The sequence below is a fragment of the Cherax quadricarinatus genome, chromosome 5 (genome assembly GCF_038502225.1).
Source record: "Cherax quadricarinatus isolate ZL_2023a chromosome 5, ASM3850222v1, whole genome shotgun sequence".
Lineage (NCBI taxonomy): Eukaryota > Metazoa > Arthropoda > Malacostraca > Decapoda > Parastacidae > Cherax > Cherax quadricarinatus.
Genome location: NC_091296.1, coordinates 20,097,772 through 20,112,554, shown reverse-complemented (window position 1 = coordinate 20,112,554; position 14,783 = coordinate 20,097,772). Strand labels below are relative to the sequence as shown.

Sequence of the window (14,783 nt, the reverse complement as noted above, 5' to 3'; positions counted from 1 at the left end):
ATGTTATTTTAGAGCCAGGAATGTCTGCATTGTTCATTCTGGACCTTATTTTGAAATTGTCATATTTTTTAGTTTTCGTGAAATTGGCCAAATTCCAAATTTCTGACCACATTATTAGGTAGTTGAAATCGGTAAATGGGCAGTTTCTTGTACTCAATCGATAGAAAAAATGGAGTTCTAAAGAAATAGCTATGAGTTTGGGCGACTGGAACAATGGAATTAGCTGAAAATAGGGCTCAAAGTTGGCGAAATCGCAGATTTTTAAACATCGCTGAGGTCGCTAACTTCGCGAGAGCATAATTCCGTCAGTTTTCCATCAAATTTCGTTTTTTTGGTGTCATTACAATCGGGAAAAGATTCTCTATCATTTCATAAGAAAAAATAATTTTATTTTTTTTTTAAATTTTGCGACACCAGGAGACACCTCAGGATTGGGGGTTGCGACAGTCAAAGGGTTAATAACTTCACAACAGCAGTAACAAACATTGACTGGCACACTGAGCTAGAAATCTACACAGATATTGACGAATGTATTAACAATTTTCTAAAAAAGACCCAATACCTCTATAACAAGCACTGCCCTAAAAAACTAAACAGATGACAGCTAAGAGACTGAACAGTCCCTGGCTAGCACCCAGCATTCTCAAATCCATAAATACAAAACACCTATATGAAAAAACAGTACAGAATGGGTCACATAACCAGAGACCAAACAAAACGTTACTCGTCAATCCTAACCAGCCTGATAAGAAGGGCAAAAAAATTGTATTATGAGAACAGATTATCCAACTTACGAGGTGATATAAAAAAGACCTGGAAAACCCTATCAGAAATTCTAGGAACAAAAAAGACATCACGAAATAGCGAAATTAAATTAGCAAAATCAGATGAACCCCAACTCCCACCAACAGAAACAGCAAACAGACTCAATGATTTCTTCTCCACTATAGGAAAAAACCTAGCCAATAAAATCCCAAGCTCAGATACCCCACCAAATGACTACCTCACTGGCAACTACCCGAACACACTGTTCCTAGCTCTGACTAACCCATACAAAGTCTCCCTTATTATCAACACACTAAAAAACAAGACAGGAGATTTAAATACCTTACCACCCTTTATATACAAAAAAAGTGTCACAAGTGCTATCACCAATCATTGCAACACTCTTTAACAAATCCATTGAATCCTCTACCTTCCCTACAGTTCTCAAAATAGCAAGGGTCACCCCGATCCATAAAGGAGGAGACCAAACAGAGTTGAATAACTATAGGCCAATATCCAACTTACACCCTCTCTCAAAAATCTTCGAAAAATTAATTCATAAACGAATCTACTCCTACCTCATCTCCCAAAACATATTCAACCCCTGCCAATTTGGATTCAGGCCTAATAAAAATACTAATGATGCTATTATACACATGCTAGAACATATATACACTGCAATAGAGAAAAAAGAAGTCCCACTGGGGATCTTCATTGACTTACGTAAAGCTTTTGATACAGTTGACCATGACTTGCTCCACATAAAATTGTCACTCTATGGTATAAGAAGGCACTCCCTCAACTACCTCAAGTCATACCTCAGCAACAGAAGCCAATATGTGTACACAAATGGGGCAAACTCTTTTGCACAACCAATTACAGTTGGTGTCCTACAGGGAAGTGTCCTTGGCCCTCTTCTCTTTCTCCTATACATAAATGACCTACGAAATGCTTTGCAATTACTCAAACCCACACTATTTGCAGATGACACTACATACATCTTCTCTCACCTGAGCCCAGTCATGCTAGCCAATACTGTAATTACCAAATTACAGAAAATATCTACCTGGATGAGGACTAACAAACTTACACTAAACATTGACAAAACCTACTTCATTCAGTTTGGTAACAGAGCTACAGATGTCCCTCTTAACATAATGATAAATGGATCACCTATCACAAAGCTAACAGCGGGAAAATTCTTAGGAATCCACCTTGACAATAGACTCAAATTTCATACACATATACAACAAATTTCTAAGAAAATTTCCAAGACCATAGGTATACTATCGAAGATACGGTACTATATTCCACAGTCAGCCCTCCTGGCCCTATATCACTCTCTTATTTACCCCTATCTCACCTATGGAATTTGTGCATGGGGCTCAACAACAATTAACCATCTCAGACCACTAATTACCCAACAAAAGGCTGCAGTCAGAATGATAACAAATTCCCACTACAGGCAGCACACTCCACCAATATTCAAAACACTAAACCTACTCACCATACAAAACATCCATACTTATTACTGCACCTATTACATACATAGAACACTTAACTCTGATATTAACCCTCCCCTCAAACATCTCCTTGCCAACCTCAACAGAACACATGACCATAACACAAGGCACAGATCACTCTTTGATGTTCCTCATGTCCATCTTAGGCTATGCAAAAACTCAATGCACATAAAAGGCCCTAAAATCTGGAATTCATTACCTGTAAATATAAAAGAAACACTACCTGTTTATAAATTCAAGTCTCTTCTCAAAGATCACTTACTCACCCAAAACCAAATAAATACTGAATAACTGAACCTTATAAATTGTATATCTTAAATGTTTCTCATAATTATATCACATAAATGTTAAACCTAAGACCCAATCTAACTTTGTTATTTTTTAAATACACTACCTAAAAGAATACTCCATTCTACTGAATGTACAGCAATGCATGCAACCATATGACCTGTCTTTGTAATACTCATTTGTGTTTTATTGTTATCTGTTTACAATAATGTTTTATCACTGATTACATCATTACTTAGTTAATCTTAAGTTAATTTTAAGCCTGCCCGTAATGCTATGCATACAAGTGGCTTTGGCATGCTGCTCTTACCTGTATTTTTTTGTACCTCTGTATGTATGTTCAAATTTAAAAAAAAAAAAAAAAAAAAAAAAAAAAAAGCCTGGCCACTACAAAATCAGTCATTCTGTTCACATTGCACATCTATGTTCATGTTATAGTGGGTTATAGGAAAATCTCCCTATTTTGTAGTTTTTCAAAAAAGATTTTGCTAAATTCTATACATATTTGGAATACTGTATTTAACCCTTTCAGGGTCCGTCCCGTAGATCTACGGCTTTACGTTCGGGGTCCAAACCGTAGATCTACGTCATGAGCTCAGCTCACTCTGATAAACTGTGAGTGGTACATTTGGGCCTAGATATGAGAGAATACATCTATGTGGTATGTGTGCACCACATAAAACAGATTCTACAGCACAGTGTATAATAAGAGAAAAAAAACTGAGATCATGATTTTTCGATTAAAACAGCGACTTTGCAGTGTTTTTTCGTATGTTTTTTGTAGTTGTATTTGCGATTTCTTGGTCTCATTTGATAGAATGGAAGACATATTACAGAAATAGAGATGATTTTAATTGGTTTTAGCACTGGAAATGGCTTGAAACTGAGCTCAAAGTAGCGGAAATGTTAAATTTTTTTGCCGATATTCAAGAGTAAACAAACGACCTCACACATCTAATACACACCAGCTGGTGGGTCTAATATACATTCACAAATATGGTGATGATATTTATACACTTATTACAGTACTATTGCATAACAGTAAATCTTCTATTTTTTGGTGTGAATAAAAATTCATTATGTGAATAAAAAATCAAAATGGAATTTATTTGTAAAGCCTCAAAACGTAACTAATGAACAGAGGAAACGTTAGTTTAGTTCCAGGAATACCTACATTGTTTATTCTGGACCCCATTTTGAAATTGGAATATTTTGAACTTTGTGTTAAATTGGCCAAATTAACAATTTCCGATCACTTTATTTTGTAGTTGAAACAGTTGACTTGGCGATTTCTTGTGCTCAATCGATAGAATAGAAGTAATACTAGTGAAATAGCTAAGAATTTGGTTGACTGGAATAATGTAATTGGCCTAAACTGGGAGTCAAAGTCGGCAAAATCGCCTATTCGTAAATATCGCTGACACATCAAAATTCACGAGAGCATAATTTCATCAATTTTCCATCAAATTTCGTACTTTTTGTTTTATTACCTTCACAAAAAGATTCTCTACCATTTCATAAGAAAAAATAACAAATTTTTTTTTTTTTTGAAAATTCTTGGACACTGGGGCACCACTTCAGATTTGGGCCTTGGACCCTGAAGGGGTTAAAAAATTTAGTGTGTGTCTAATTTGATTTTTTCTGAATTAGAAAGTTTTTAATTTTTTCCAATATTGGAATCATACATGAGTTACACATACCCAGACATGAATTAGTCTTAATAAGAGTGAGATTGCTTTACTGAGATTGAGGTTTTTGCAAAAATTATAATAACTAAATATGCTACACACAGTTGCAGCTCTGGAATTTCTGTATAGGAGGGACTTGGGTGACAGTCTGGTTGGACATGGGGCAGGAGACTTGTATAGAAGCTACTTTATTATTTTTATTTTGAGATGCTGATGGAGATTATGGGAGCTGAAGCATTGTTACTGGCTGCACTAAGTATTGTACTTCCATATGATTCATAAGAAAATGTTCAAATTGAGGCATGAAATGGCTCCCAGAGATAGAAGGAATTATTAACTTTAGAAGAGGTAGTAAAACTAACAAGCTGAAAAGAAGCCACTATGGGAGAATCTAAACCTTTATTTGCTTAAGAGACCAAGCATGTTTTTACAAGTCTACAGAGAATAAATGGTAAGGATAGGTGTGTGTGTGTGTGTATATATATATATATATATATATATATATATATATATATATATATATATATACACACACACACACACACACACACACACGAGGGGAGGTGACAAGGAGCTGTGAGGTACCAAGCAGGATCATTGAACCTGAAACATTGGGTAACTTAAAAAAAAAAAAAAAAGTCTGGGCTTGAGAGGAGCCTAACCTGCATAGGCTAATAGTCCCACTGGCCCATGTTAGGCAGGTCCCTCTCTCAAATCCAACCTTTATAACTCATTTTTTTAACCCTTTCAGGGTCCACAGGCCAAATTTCAAAGTGTGCACCAGGGTCCAAGAATTTTCAAAAAAAAAATTTTTGTTATTTTTTCTTATGAAATGGAAGAGAATCTTTTTCTGAGGGTAATAAAACAAAAAGTATGAAATTTAATGGAAAATTGACGAAATTATGCTCTTGCGAATTTTGACGTTTCAGCGATATTTACGAATCGGCGATTGTGCTGACTTTGATTCCCATTTTAGGCCAATTACATTATTCCAGTCGACCAAATTCTTAGCTATTTCACTAGTATTACTTCTATTCTATCGATTGAGCACAAGAAATCGCCAAGTCAACTGTTTCAACTACAAAATAAAGTGATCGGAAATTGGTAATTTGGCCAATTTAACACAAAGTTCAAAATAGGGTCCAGAATAAACAATGTAGGTATTCCTGGCATTAAACTAACATTTCCTCTGTTCATTAGTTATGTTTTGAGGCTTTACAAATGAATTCCATTTTTATTTTTTATTCACATAATGAATTTTTATTCAAACCAAAAAAATAGAAGATTTACTGTGATGCAGTATTGTAATAATTGTATAAATATCATCACCACATTTGTGAATGTATATTAGACCCACCAGCTGGCATGTATTAGACGTGTGAGGTCGTTTGTTTACTCTTGAACATCAGTAAAAATATAACATTTCTGCTACTTTGAGCTAAGTTTCAAGCCATTTCCAGTGCTAAAACCAATCAAAATCATCTCTATTTCTGTAATATGTCTTCCATTCTATCAAATGAGACCAAGAAATCGCAAATACAACTATAAAAAACATACAAAAAAAAACCTCCGGAAAGTCGGTTTTAATCGAAAATCACGGTCTCGGTTTTTTCTCTCTCATTATACACTGTGTGCTGCAGGATTTGTTTTATGTTTTGCACACATACCACATAGATGTATTCTCTCATATCTAGGCCCAAATTTACCACTCATAGCTTATCAGAGTGAGCTGAGCTTATGGCTCAGATCTACGGTTTGGACCCTGAACATAAAGCCGTAGATCTATGGCACGGACCCTGAAAGCGTTAAATTTACCCAAGGTTTCAGCTTCAATAGTTCTTAGTACCTCAGCACCTGGGTTGAGAAGACAGAGTTTGTGCAGTCACATAAAAGAATTGATACAGTATCAGTTAATATAAGACTAATTATCATATAGACTATAATATTTCAAATTTTAATATTTTTCAGCCCTTAGACCAATGGTTAGCTTAAATTTGACTAATGTATGTACATACATGGACATTTATATATTATTCTTCCTTGCCACCTACAGATCACAAGTACAGGAGGCTCAGCTGCAAGGTCTTGTTCCAGAAGACTTTCTTGGTGTCAATGATTCTTATACGTACTTCAGTCAACTGAGCTCAGGACAGTTTCTTCTCAAGCCTGGTCATACTGGAACCAATGTTATGGACCTGCAAATCCTACTCATTAATCCCAAATTGTGACAGTTTGCCACTACTTCGTTTATGAGTTTGCTGTATAAAAATTGCTGAACATTTTAGTTTTTGTCCTCCATTCAGAATAAGCAGAAGCATGATCTATTTCCAGGTTGTAGACTAATTGTGAAGGAACCCTCATTTTTTTTAGTAACAATTCTTCTCATTGACCCTCAAGGGAGGTTCCTTGATGCCAGTGAGGGACTTCTGATGCAACAAATTGTACCTCCTTTGCTCAGACTAAACCTGATTGCTTCCCATTTCCCCTAGGTGCTGTATGACTTACTGGTTAAGTGCTTCCACCTAAATATAACAATGGTCAGATTGGCACTGTGGTCTGCACTGTATGACCCTGGTGGTTGAGCGCTTAGTTTTGATTATAATAATAATAATAATGGCAACCAGGTAGTAGGTTGGTAGACAGCAGCCGCCCAGGGAGTTACTACCGTCCTGCTTAATGAGTGTAAAACGGAAACCTGTCATTGTTTTACATGATGGTAGGATTGTTGGTGTCTTTTTTCTGTCTCATAAACATGCAAGAATTCAGGTACGTCTTGCTACTTCTACCTGCACTTAGGTCACACTACACTTGCATGTACAAGCATGTATATACACACCCCTCTGGGTTTTCTTACCAGTTCCCAGTTCTTGTTTATTTCCTATTATCACCATGGGAAAGTGGAACAGAATTCTTCCTCCATTAGCCATGTGTGTTGTAAGAGTAATGTATACAGGAGCAAGGGGTTAGTAACCCCCTTCTCCTGTTTTTTTTTTTTTTCAACAAGTCGGCCGTCTCCCACCGAGGCAGGGCCACCCAAAAAAGAAAGAAAATCCCCAAAAAGAAAATACTTTCATCATCATTCAACACTTTCACCACACTCACACATTATCGCTGTTTTTGCAGAGGTGCTCAGAATACAACAGTTTAGAAGCATATACGTATAAAGATACACAACATATCCCTCCAAACCCCTCCTTTAAAGTGCAGGCATTGTACTTCCCATTTCCAGGACTCAAGTCCGACTATATGAAAATAACCGGTTTCCCTGAATCCCTTCACTAAATATTACCCTGCTCACACTCCAACAGATCGTCAGGTCCCAAGTACCATTCGTCTCCATTCACTCCTATCTAACGTGCTTATGCACGCTTGCTGGAAGTCCAAGCCCCTCGCCCACAAAACCTCCTTTACCCTCTCTCTCCAACCCTTTCGAGGACGACCCCTACCCCGCCTTCCTTCCCCTATAGATTTATATGCTTTCCATGTCATTCTACTTTGATCCATTCTCTCTAAATGACCAAACCACCTCAACAACCCCTCTTCTGCCTCTAATACTTTTATTAGCTCCACACCTTTTCCTAATTTCCACACTCCGAATTTTCTGCATAATATTTACACCACACATTGCCCTTAGACAGGACATTTCCACTGCCTCCAACCATCTCCTCGCTGCTGCATTTACCACCCAAGCTTCACACCCATATAAGAGTGTACACTATTAAAGTATACACTATTAAAGTTAAAAAGAGAAACTTTTATATTTCTTTTTGGGCTACCCTGTCTCAGTGGGATACAGCTGGGCTGTTGAAAGAAATAAGAGATCTACGTATTGTGTACCATGTATTCTTACATTTGCCAACCATTTTTTTTTCATGAATTGCTGTTGTATTACTATATTTTGTAACCCATCTGTATTTTTACCGATATTTAATATTTTGCCTTTTCTTCTAATTGCCCTCTGAATCCTGCTTCTTTTTTCTTATGTATGCCCTCTTCTACCTTGACATTTTAATTTACTTTTCAAATCACTAATTCTTTCAAGAAACTGGCCATATCTCACCGAGGCAGGATGGCCCAAAAGGAAAAACGAAAGTTTCTCCTTTTAAATTTAGTAATACATATACAGGAGAACGGGTTACTAGCTCCTTGTTCCTGGCATTTTAGTTGCCTCTTACGACATGCATGACTTCTGGAGGAAGAATTCTGTTCCACTTCCCCATGGAAATAAAAGCTCTTATCTTGATTGCCATTTAACTCTTCTTTAAAAGTATAAATACAGGATAATCAAATATAAATAATATCTTGTCAGTAATTCACAGTAAATTTATTAATAAATAATTTCTTCTAATGTTTTAAAACAGAGTACTGGGTAATTTACATATATATACGTATATTTAAACAGTGTAGTTCAACAAAATATTTATTGGTAGCTTATAATGGTGATGAGTTATTTTGAAAAAAAAAATTATATATATACAAAAATGACTAGATTTATTGCAACTTACTTTATTCCATTATGCATGAATATATTCTTCCTTTATTAAATTACAATTTATTTTTGTTCAGGATGTACTTGGGGTCTCTTCATCTAGATCAATACAGCTGAAACAAAAATAAACCATATATGCCAATTTGTTTTTTTTCAACAAGTCGGCCATTTCCCACCGAGGCAGGGTGACCCAAAAAAGAAAAAATCCCCAAAATGAAAATACTTTCATCATCATTCAACACTTTCATCTAACTCATACATAATCACTGTTTTTGCAGAGGTGCTCAGATACAACAGCTTAGAAGCACATATAAAGATATAATAAACTATACTATTTACCATACAGAATATAATATCAGGGCCCCAATTATATATATGCCGTCCTATTACACATCCCTCCAAACTACTAATATCCCAAACCCCTCCTGTAAAGTGCAGGCATTGTGCTGTACTTCCCATTACCAGAACTCAAGTCCGGCTATATAAAAATAACCAGTTTCCCTTCACTAAATATTACCCTGCCAATTATTTTTTTTTAATAAAAATGTGTGTTCACAAGTAATTATGATGAAGAATCAAAACTGTTTAATTTTCTGTTATATATTTAAATTTCAAGAGATTGCCAGATGGATAATGATCATTCTAGAAACCTTATTCTTTCCACTGACAACTGCCATAAATCAAATCAATAATACAGGCAGTCCTTGTTTTACACCGCTTCGCTTTACAGCGTTTTCCAAATACAGTGGTGGCCTGGTGGCTAATGTTCTCGCTTCACATGGCGAGGGTCTGGGTTCGATTCCCAGCCAGGGTAGAAACACTGGGGGTGTTTCTTTACACCGGTTGTCTATGCTCACCCATCAGTAAAATGGGTACCTGGGTGTTAGTCGACTGGTGTGGGTTGCATCCTAGGACAAAACTGACCTAATTTGCCAGAAATACTCTGCATAACAAAGGGGCTTCCTATATAGTAGTACATGTATGTCATTGATGTCAGTTAGGCCTGTATACCATGTACATGTAGTAAATAAAGATTATTATTATTATTATTATTATTATTATTATTATTATACCCATTCTTCATTTATTCAGACTCCTTAAAATAAATATATTTATCATTCACTATAAGCTAAGAACAAAAATATTTTAAGGTAAGTAATGTGTGTACTGTATATGCATTTTCAGGCCTAGTTATATTGCTCACTTAATATATGATAGTGTAAAAACGTCATCAGGCTTTTATTTTTTTCAACACATCGGCCATTTCCCAACAAGGCAGGGTGACCCAAAAAGAAAGAAAAAAAAACTCTCATCATTCAACACTTTCACCATCACTCATACATAATCACTGTCTTTGCAGAGGCAATCAGATATGACAATTTAGATGTCCCTCCAAACGTATATATATGTTCTCTCACGTAGCGCCCCAAACGTATATAGTATATGTTCCATTTGTCATTCATTCAACACTGGTATGATAGACCCAAGTCACCTAGACATGAGAGAATGGGTGTGCGAACTCAGTGTGCACCATATGAAAAAATTGGGGATGCCTGGGTACCACATGCTCTTCTTTCCTATATAAAAAAAAAAACAATTTTTTTTCTCAAAATATTCGGGGCGCTACGCGAAAGAATGTATATATACATTTGGACCATTTAAGGGTTAAAGTGCAGGCATTGTACTTCCCACCTCTGGGACTCGAATCCAGCTAACTGGTTTCCCTGAATCCCTTCACAAAATATTACCCTGCTCACACTCCAACAGCTTGTCAGGTCCCAAAAACCATTTGTCTCCATTCACTCCTATCTAACACACTTATGCACGCTTGCTTGAAGTCCAAGCCCCTTGCCCAGAAAACCTCCTTTACCCACTTACTCCAAACTTTTCGGGGAAGACCCATATCCCACCTTCCTTCCCCAACAGATTTATACGCTCTCAAAAGTCACTCTCTTGTTCCATTCTCTCTAAATGACCAAACCACCTCAACAGTCCCTCTTCAGTCTTCTGACTAATATTTTAGTAACTCCACACCTCCTCCTAATTCCCACACTACGAATTCTCTGAATAATATTTACATGACATCTCTACTGCCTCCAGCAGTGGAGATGTGGATTATAATTACAGTGGACCCTCGACCAACGATGGCATCGATTAACGATAAATCTGACTAGCAATACATTTTAACGCAAAAATTTTGCCTCGACTAGCGCTTAAAAACCCGACCAGCGCTATTCGTTCCGTACCATACGCGTCCACTTTGGCCTGAGCGCGCCTCACTTGTCCCTTTGGTGCCAGTGTTTACAAGCCAGCCAGCCACTGCGGTCGCTTCCAAACATACAACTGGAACATTTCATATTATCACAGCCTTTTCAGTGATTGCACCTGCAAAATAAGTCACCATGGGCCCCAAGAAAGCTTCTAGTGCCAACCCTACAGCAAAAAGGGTGAGAATTACTATGGAGATGAAGAAAGAGATCATTGATAAATATGAAAGTGGAGTGCATATCTCTGAGCTGGTCAGGTTGTATAATAAACCCCAATCAACCATCGCTACTATTGTGAGCAAGAAAACGGCAATCAAGGAAGCTGTTCTTGCCAAAGGTGCAACTATGTTTTCGAAACTGAGATCGCAAGTGATAGAAGATGTTGAGAGACTTTTCTTGGTGTGGATAAACGAGAAACAGATAGCAGGAGACAGCATCTCTCAAGCGATCATATGTGAAAAGGCTAGGAAGTTGCATGACGATTTAATTAGAAAAATGCCAGCAACTAGTGACGTGAGTGAATTTAAGGCCAGCAAAGGTTGGTTTGAGAGATTTAAGAAGCGTAGTGGCATTCATAGTGTGATAAGGCATGGTGAGGCTGCCAGTTCGGACCACAAATCGGCTGAAAAATATGTGCAGGACTTCAAGGAGTACATAGACAGTGAAGGACTGAAACCTGAACAAGTGTTTAATTGTGACAAAACAGGCCTGTTTTGGAAGAAAATGCCAAGCAGGACGTACATTACTCAGGAGGAAAAGGCACTCCCAGGACATAAGCCTATGAAAGACAGGCTTACTCTGTTGATGTGTACCAATGCTAGTGGTGATTGCAAAGTGAAGCCTTTATTGGTGTATCACTCTGAAACTCCCAGAGTGTTCAGGAAAAACAATGTTCTCAAGGCTAATTTGTGTGTGCTGTGGAGGGGAAACAGTAAGGCATGGGTCACTAGGGACTTTTTCCTATGACTGGTTACATCATGCATTTGCCCCCAATGTGAAAAATTACCTAATTGAAAAGAAATTAGACCTTAAGTGCCTCCTGGTATTAGACAATGCTCCTGGTCACCCTTCAGACTTGGCAGAGCGACTTTCTAGGGGCATGAGCTTCATTAAGGTGAAGTTTTTGCCTCCTAATACCACTCCTCTCCTGCAGCCCATGGACCAGCAGGTTATTTCCAACTTCAAGAAACTGTACACAAAAGCTATGTTTGAAAGGTACTTTGTAGTGACCTCAGAAACTCAACTGACTCTAAGAGAGTTTTGGAAAGATCATTTTACCATCCTCAATTGTGTAAACATTATAGGTAAGGCTTGGGAGGAAGTGACTAAGAGGACATTGAACTCTGCTTGGAAAAAACTGTGGCCAGAATGTGTAGACAAAAGGTATTTTGAAGGGTTTGAGGCTAACCCTGAGAATCCTATGCCAGTTGAGGAATCCATTGTAGCATTGGGAAAGTCCTTGGGGTTGGAGGTTAGTGGGGAGGATGTGGAAGAGTTGGTGGTGGAGGACAGTGAAGAACTAACCACTGATGAGCTGCTAGATCATTTTCAACAGCAAGAGGGCACACCTGAGGAAACTGCTTCGGAGGAGGGGAGAGAGAAATTGAAGAAGTTGCCTACTTCTAAGATAAAGGAAATGTGTGCAAAGTGGCTTGAAGTGCAAACCTTTTTTGATGAAAATCACCCTGACACAGCTACTGCAAGCCGTGCTGGTGACTATTACACTGACACTGTTGTGAACCACTTTAGGAAAGTCATAAAGGAACGAGAGGTACAGGCCTCTATGGACAGATATGCTGTATAGCCCTTGTGGCTTAGCGCTTCTTTTTGATTATAATAATAATAATATGGACTGATATGTTATGCGACAGAAGTCCAGTGACTCTCAAGCTGGTCCTAGTGGCATTAAAAGAACAAGGGAAGTAACCCCAGAAAAAGACTTGCTGCCTCAAGTGCTAATGGAAGGGGATTCCCCTTCTAAACACTAACACCTCTCCCCTCCTCCCATCCCATCAATCATCACCAGATCTTCAATAAAGGTAAGTGTCACGTAACTGTGCATGTAATCTTCAGTTTGTGTGTATTAAAATTAATATTTCATGTGGTAAATTTTTTTTTTTTCAATACTTTTGGGTGTCTTGCACGGATTAATTTGATTTCTATTATTTCTTATGGGGAAAATTAACGTGACTAACGATAATTCTGACTAACGATGAGCTCTCAGGAACGGATTAATATCGCTGGTTGAGGGTCCACTGTATTATTATAATTATTATTATAATTATAGTGAAACTCAAGTTAGGGTGTGTAGAAGAGAGGGAGACTACTTCCTGGTAAAAGTAGGTCTTAGACAGGGATGTGTAATGTCACCATGGTTGTTTAATATATTTATAGATGGGGTTGTAAAAGAACTAAATGCTAGGGTGTCCAGGAGAGGGGTAGGATTAAATTATGGGGAATGAAATACAAAATGGAAAATGACACAGTTGCTTTTTGCTGATGATACTGTGCTTATGGGAGATTCTAAAGAAAAATTGCAAAGGTTAGTGGACGAGTTTGTGAGGGTATGTAAAGGTAGAAAGTTGAAAGCGCACACAGAAAAGAGTAAGGTGATGAGGGTATCAAATGATTTAGATAAAGAAAAATCGGATATCAAATTGGGGAGGAGTATGGAAGAAGTGAATGTTTTCAGATACTACTTGGGAGTTGACATGTTGGCAGATGGATTTATGAAGGATGAGGTTAATCATAGAATTGATGAGGAAAAAAAGGTGAGTGGTGCATTGAGGTATATGTGGAGACAAAAAAATGTTATCTATGGAGGCAAAGAAGGGAATGTATGACAGTATAGTAGTACCAATACTCTTATATGGGTGTGAAGCTTGGGTTGTGAATGCAGCAGCGAGGTGGCGGTTGGAGGCAGTAGAGATGTCCTGTCTAAGGGCATTGTGTGTTGTAAATATTATGCAGAAAATTCAGAGTGTGGAAATCAGGAGAAGGTGTGGAGTTAATAAAAGTATTAGTCAGAGGGCTGAAGAGGGGTTGTTGAGGTGGTTTGGTCATTTAGAGAGAATGGATCAAAGTAGAATGACATGGAGAGCGTATAAATCTGTAGGGGAAGGAAGGCGGAGTAGGGGTCATCCTCGAAAAGGTTGGAAGGAAGGGGTAAGGGAGGTTCTGTGGGTGAGGGGCTTGAACTTTCAGCAGGTATGCGTGAGCGTGTTCGATAGGAGTGAATGGAGACGAATGGTATTTGGGGCCTGACAATCTGTTGGAGTGTGAGCAGGGTAATATTTAGTGAAGGGATTCAGGGAAACCGGTTATTTTTTATATAGCCGGACTTGAATCCTGGAAATGGGAAGTACAATGCCTGCACTCTAAAGGAGGGGTTCGGGATACTGGCAGTTTGGAGGGATATGTTGAGTATCTTTATACGTACGTATATGCTTCTAAACTGTTGTGTTCTGAGCACCTCTGCAAAAATAGTGATTATGTGTGAATGAGGTGAAAATGTTGAATGATGATGAAAGTATTTTCTTTTTGGGGATTTTCTTTCTTTTTGGGTCACCCTGCCTCAGTGGGAGACGGCTGACTTGTTAAAATAATAATAATAATAATAATATAAGAAAAATTGGATATCACATTGGAGGGAGGGAGTATGGAAGAAGTGAATGTGTTCAGATATTTAGGAGTAGATTTGTCAGCATATGGGTTTATGAAGGACGAAGTTAAGCATAGAACTGATGAAGTAAAAGAGGCAAGT

General features: G+C 37.8%; 2 protein-coding genes across 10 annotated transcripts in view; one reads left to right on the top strand and one right to left on the bottom strand.

Moving 5' to 3' along the window:
- The window catches only part of LOC128684816 (glycerate kinase), a 30,843-nt gene extending 23,574 nt beyond the window's left edge, over positions 1-7,269 (top strand). For all 3 annotated transcript variants that reach the window (XM_053771100.2, XM_053771098.2, XM_070100999.1), the window contains one exon: positions 6,318-7,269. In XM_053771100.2, the coding sequence (XP_053627075.2) occupies positions 6,318-6,380 (63 nt within the window). In that variant the 3' untranslated portion in view covers positions 6,381-7,269. The remainder of the gene's footprint in view (positions 1-6,317) is intronic.
- The window catches only part of LOC128684814 (pyruvate dehydrogenase phosphatase regulatory subunit, mitochondrial), a 170,181-nt gene that overhangs the window by 17,492 nt on the left and 137,906 nt on the right, over positions 1-14,783 (bottom strand). For 4 of the 7 annotated variants that reach the window (XM_070100927.1, XM_070100922.1, XM_070100910.1 and 1 more), the window contains exon 18: positions 8,562-8,866. The exons of 1 other annotated variant lie outside the window; for it this stretch is intronic. Coding sequence is in view for 1 of the 6 variants with exons in the window: in XM_070100942.1 (XP_069957043.1) it covers positions 8,858-8,866 (9 nt within the window). In the remaining 5 variants the exon portion in view is untranslated. Of the gene's footprint in view, positions 1-8,561; positions 8,867-14,783 lie in introns of those variants that run through there. 2 more of the 7 variants (XR_011394107.1, XM_070100942.1) reach the window with 1 other exon arrangement.